Source organism: Salvelinus sp. IW2-2015, linkage group LG19 (assembly GCF_002910315.2).
Source record: "Salvelinus sp. IW2-2015 linkage group LG19, ASM291031v2, whole genome shotgun sequence".
Classification (NCBI taxonomy): Eukaryota; Metazoa; Chordata; class Actinopteri; order Salmoniformes; family Salmonidae; genus Salvelinus; species Salvelinus sp. IW2-2015.
Genome location: NC_036859.1, coordinates 19,083,635 through 19,089,785, shown reverse-complemented (window position 1 = coordinate 19,089,785; position 6,151 = coordinate 19,083,635). Strand labels below are relative to the sequence as shown.

At 42.4% G+C, this 6,151-nt stretch overlaps 1 protein-coding gene across 1 annotated transcript in view; it reads left to right on the top strand.

Annotated features, from left to right (window-relative positions):
* LOC111979619 (WW domain binding protein VOPP1) overlaps window positions 1–6,151 on the top strand; it is a 29,979-nt gene that overhangs the window by 18,470 nt on the left and 5,358 nt on the right. The window contains 1 exon segment of the mRNA XM_070448864.1: window positions 2,643–2,720. Within this exon segment, the coding sequence (XP_070304965.1) occupies window positions 2,643–2,720 (78 nt within the window).

Sequence of the window (6,151 nt, the reverse complement as noted above, 5' to 3'; positions counted from 1 at the left end):
TGAATCGCTCGGATAAGAGCGCTGCTAAATGACTTCAATGCTAAAATGTAAATGATGAAATATACGAAATAAATAAATGGCTACCTAAAAGTTCCAATATTTGACGTAGAAAACTTTTTGGTGTGGTGTGTGCGTGTGTGCGTGTGTGTGTGTGTGTGTGTGTGTGTGTGTGTGTGTGTGTGTGGTGTGTGTGTGTGTGTGTGTGTGTGTGTGTGTGTGTGTGTGTGTGTGTGTGTGTGTGGCAGCACACACAGTAGTCAAGTCACAGAGAACAAATCATCATCATTTCATCATTTCGAATCCCACCATACCTTCTCCGCTATGCAATCTGGTTTCAGAGCTGGTCATGGGTGCACCTCAGACCACGCTCAAGTCATAAACGATATCATTAAACCCATCGATAGGAACAATACTGTGCAGCCGTATTCATTGACCTGGCCAAGGCTTTTGACTCTGTCAATCACCACATCCCTCATCGGCAGACTCGACAGCTGGTTTCTCTAAATGATTGCCTCGCCTGGTTCCACCAACTACTTCTCTGATCGAGCTTCAGTGGTGTCAAATCGGAAGGTCCTGTGTCCGGGCCTCTGCAGTCTCCAGGGGGGTGCACACAGGGTTCAATTCTTGGACCGACTCTCTTCTCTGTATACATCAATGATGTCGCTCTTGCTGCTGGTGATTCTCTGATCCACTTCTACGCAGACGACCACTATTATCTGTATACTTCTGGCCCTTCTTTTGACACTGTGTTAACAACCCTCCAGGCGAGCTTCAATGCCATACAACTCTCCTTTCGTGGCCTCCAATTGCTCTTAAATACAAGTAAAACTAATGCATCTCTTCAACCGATCGCTGCCTGCACCTGCCCGCCTGTCCAACATCACTACTCTGGACGGCTCTGATTTTAGAATAGGTGGACAACTACAAATACCTAGGTGTCTGGTTAGACTGTAAACTCTCCTTCCAGACTCACATCAAACATCTCCAATCCAAAGTTAAATCTAGAATTGCTTCCTATTCCGCAACAAAGCATCCTTCACTCATGCTGCCAAACATACCCTTGTGTAAAACTGACCATCCTACCAATCTCGACTTCGGTGATGGCCATTTACAAAATAGCCTCCAAAACCCTACTCAATAAATTGGATCAGTCTATCACAGTGCCATCCGTTTTGTCACCAAAGCCCCATATACTACCCACCACTGCGACCTGTACACTCTCGTTGGCTGGCCCTCGCTTCATACTCGTCGCCAAACCCACTGGTTCCAGGTCATCTACAAGACCCTGCTAGGTAAAGTCCCCTTATCTCAGCTCGCTGGTCACCATAGCAACACCTACCTGTAGCACGCCGCTTCAGCAGAGTTTATCTCTCTGGTCACCCCCAAACCAATTCTTCCTTTGGCCGCCTCCTCCTTCCAGTTCTCTGCTGCAATGACGGAACGAACTACCAAAACTCTGAAACTGGAAAACACTTATCTCCCTCACTAGCTTTAAGCACCAGCTGTCAAGCAGCTCATAGATTACTGCACCTGTACATAGCCCATCTATATTTACCAAACAAACTACCTCTTTACCTTACTGTATTTATTTATTATCTTTGCTCCTTTGCACACCATTATTTCTGTCTCTACTTTGCGCTTTCTTCCACTGCAAAACCAACATTCCAGTGTTTTAGTTTTTAATTTTACTTGCTGTGTTGTATTTACTTGCACCATGGCCTTTTTATATTTTAATATTTTTATACATAGCATTGTTTGCCTTCACCTCCTTATCTCACCTCACTTGCTCACATTGTATATAGACTTATTTTTTTTTTCACTAGTATCATTGACTATTGTTTGTTTTACTCCATGTGTCAACTATGTGTTGTTGTATGTGTCGAACTGTTTGCTTTATCTTGGCCAGGTCGCAATTGTAAATGAGAAGTGTTCTCAATTTAGCCCCCCCCCCCATACCTGGTTAAAAGAAATGGCCTTTTTATATTTTAATTTATTTATACATATATTTGTTTGCCTTCACCTCCCTTATCTCACCTCACTTGCTCACATTGTATATAGACTTATTTTTTTTCACTGTATCATTGACTATATGTTTGTTTTACTCCATGTGTAACTATGTGTTGTTGTATGTGTCGAACTGCTTTGCTTTATCTTGGCCAGGTCGCAATTGTAAATGAGAACGTGTTCTCAATTTGCCTACCTGGTTAAATAAAGGTTAAATAAAAAATAAAAATAAATAAAATCATCAGATTTCCTCTATACGGATGCTGACAATTGATCTGCAGGGGGTTCAGATAGCTATCCAATTTCAGCTCAGGGACTCAAGACAAACTGAAATAAATGGACATGGAACTAAACTCAGTGTACCCTCAATAGTTTACTCAATATTCATSTTAGACCGCAGAGCAGTTTTTATCTGCTTGACGTGTCTATTTTACTGGGCCACTTGGTATTTTTCTCAGACTTTTCCCTCAGTATTGTAAATTGTACTGTGCCTATGAGAACTGCCATTTGTTAATGTGTTTTGATAGGGATGTTGGAAGACTATACTGTTTGCACAAAAGCCTTCTCTTAGTCAGTATTCTAGATGCTGGTGATTGGAATTGCCTTTTCCTCTGTGTATGTGTGTGTGTGTATTGTAGATGCCGGTCGTATGAGGACTGTTGTGGGACGCGGTACTGTGTCCGAGCCCTCTCCATCCAGAGACTATGGTACTTCTGGTGAGTTCCCCCAATACTAGCCTGCCAGTCTTACTTCTCTCCTCCCTCCTCTCTCTCTTTTTCTGTCTCGCTCTGTATTTTTCGCTCTCTCTCGCTCCTCAACTTGCTCCCTGCATGTACTTGTATGCATTTATGCATAAGACATTGGTTTGTTCATAGAGTTTGTGGTCCTTTGGGAACTCCTTTGTTTCTACTTAGACCATGCCCCTCATGCGAGGGCTTCTTGCTGTAGCTTAAAATAGCTACACTGGCTCACAGTGAAATGCTTAATTGCTACGACATGATCCTAATATGCAATTCAGTCAGAAACTGCTCTCTCTCTCTCTCTCTCTCTCTCTCTGTGTGTGTGTGTGTGTATGTGTGTGTGTGTACCACAGGAGGCTGCTGAGGGGAGGACTTCTCATAATGGCTGGAATGAAGTAAATGGAATGGTTTCAAACACATGGAAACCATGTGTTTGATGTGTTCAATAACATTCCATTTACTCCGTTCCAGCCATTACTATGAGCCCATCCTCCCCAATTAAGGTGCCACTAGCCTCCTGTGGTGTATGTGAGTTACTTTACTGACTTTATTGTCCCCATGGGGAAATTTTGTTGCAGTGTCATGTACACGTTTAAAGTGGCGTTTAAAGACAAAACAAATTGACAATACAACTTTCATAACAGTTACATACCAATAAAAAGAGAGTAGCCTGCTGGCCTTACTGGGTCGRTAGGAACATTAGCCCGAGCTATTTAGGAGGGATATCACACCTGACACAAATGATTGTCTAGTTCTGTTTTTCCTGCCGAGGGGTGCCCTATACCTGTGCCCAGAGGGGAGTAGTTCAAAGTCCGGGTACAGGGGGTGGCTTGGGTCTAAAATGATTTGTCATACTTCAGCATAGAAGTCCCTCTTGACCAATGCTCCCTCAAATTTTGGGGGGAACTGAGCAAATTTTAGGTCTTGTAAGCGGAAACTTGAACATTGTGAGATTTTTGTGCAACTCCTGGCACGCATTTAGTGAACACTGAGGCTGTACCCTTACAGTTTTAGACGGTTGCCAATAGGCTATTGTGGCTATTTGAGCATAAAGTAGACCTACCAACAAAACCAATGGAGCAAATCTCATAACATTTTCACATGGAAATAGCTTTTGATTTCTATGATATAACCTACAGTAACCTATATGTGGTGTTCAGTACAGGCCTACATTGCATGAGACTTTTAAAATTACATTATGAAGGGCTTGACATTAATTAATGATTTTTTAAATGGTCTTTAACACCATGGGCCAAATACAGTGGGGCAAAAAAGTATTTAGTCAGCCACCAATTGTGCAAGTTCTCCCACTTAAAAAGATGAGAGAGGCCTGTAATTTTCAGCATAGGTACAATTCAACTATGACAGACAAAATGAGAAAAAAAAATCCAGAAAATCACATTGTAGGATTTGTAATGAATTTATTTGCAAATTATGGTGGAAAATAAGTATTTGGTCACCTACAAACAAGCAAGATTTCTGGCTCTCACAGACCTTATAACCGATGGCTTGAGAGCTCACGGTTGGCAGGTAAGGAACACACCTTAGCCGTGGTATACATTGGCTATACACCCCCCTTCCTCCCCCTGCCCCTCTGGCTGAACAGTGAGAGAACCGAAAACAAAACTAAAGCTCAAGACAATGTTCCTCCTGAAGGACTGCTGCACTGAGAAATATACCACGAGCGCGAGAGACGAGAACTGATTTCACTGAGTTTCGTCCATTAGTTTGCACTATATAGAATCAATGTTTTTTTCTTTTTCCTCTCGGATCAACATTATACTAGCCGCTTTTTCAATCGAAACAACAAATCTATTTTGCAAAGATTTGAGTCTGTATTTTGTTGTAGGGAAGCCAGAGAGTAATGGAGTAGAATTCTATTGGCCGGGTAGCCACGACGGTCTTTCAATCACCCAGGTTCAGATCAGAGAGTACAGGCAAGCGCGTGTGCATATGTGTTGATATTTTTGCTAGTTAGCGAGTTATTAGCCAAGTTATAGATAGTATAGGTTAGCAAAAGGGGAGATAAGCTTCTTCATACAGAGCACAAAACGTGTAGACTACATTTCAAGGTGTCTTTGAAAAGTCAGTTCAGGTAAAAAACGTATGTCTTAATTAAAGGGGCATTGTCGTATTTTGAGACAGGCTTGAATATGCAAATAGGCAGCCTAACATGTAATAATAATACATGTTTTTTGTAAAGTGGTTTCTTTGTCTTGGTCATACAATAACAAAGCAATTTACAGTCACCTACAGTGGGCAAAAAGTATTTAGTCAGCCACCAATTGTGCAAGTTCTCCCACTTAAAAAGATAGAGAGGCCTGTAATATTGTTCGTTCATCATAGGTACACTTCAACTATGACAGACAAAATGAGAAAAAAAAATCCAGAAATCACATTGTAGGATTTTTAAGAATTCTATTTGCAAATTATGTGGAAAATAAGTATTTGGTTCAATAAAAGATTTATCTCAATACTTGTTATATACCCTTTTGTTGGATGACAGAGGTCAAACGTTTTCTGTAAGTTCTTTCACAAAGGTTTTCACACACTGTTTCTGGTAGTTGACTTTTGGCCAATTCCTCCATGCAGATGTCCTCTAGAGCAGTGATGTTTTGGGGCGTGTTGCTGGGCAACACGGACTTTCAACTCCCTTCAAAGATTTTCATGGGGTTGAGATCTGGAGAACTGGCTAGGCCTCCAGGACCCTTGAAATGCTCTTACGAAGCACTCCTTTGTTGCCCGGGCAGGTGTGTGTGGGGATCATTGTCATTGCTGAAAGACCCAGCCCACGTTTTCATCTTCAATTGCCCTAACTGCGCCCCCTGATGGAAGGGGGTTTTCCTCTCCAAATTCGTAAGCATGATGGCCCCATTCATTTTTCCATTTACACGGATCAGTCGTCCTGGTCCCTGTGTCGCAGAAAAAACAGCCCCAAAGCATGATGTTTCCACCCCATGCTTCACAGTAAGGTATGGTGTTCTTTGGATGCAACTCAGGCATTTCTTTGTCCTCCAAACAGCGACGAGTTGAGTTTTTTTAATTAACCAAAAAGTTCTATTTGGTTTTCATCTGAGGACCATATGACATTCTCCAATCTTCTTCTGGAGTACAATTCATCTCAAATGCTCTCGTAGAAGGATTGACTTTCAGAAGCGAGGTTGTCCCTGGACATGTGTTACTGGTTTAAGGCAGGGGGACACGTGTGGCAGATACTGGCAGTGATTGTGAGTCTGCGGCGTGGCCGGGCGTAGTGGTTGTTAAGCTGGCCTGATGGTAGGTATGGCTGCATCCTTGTTACTGATGGCGGATTACTATTGGTCGTCGCAGCTCTTGCAGGTCATTTACTGGAGGGTAGGTCGCCCCCAGTGTGTGGGTTTCTGGGATTCGTTTGCTCACCGGTTCTT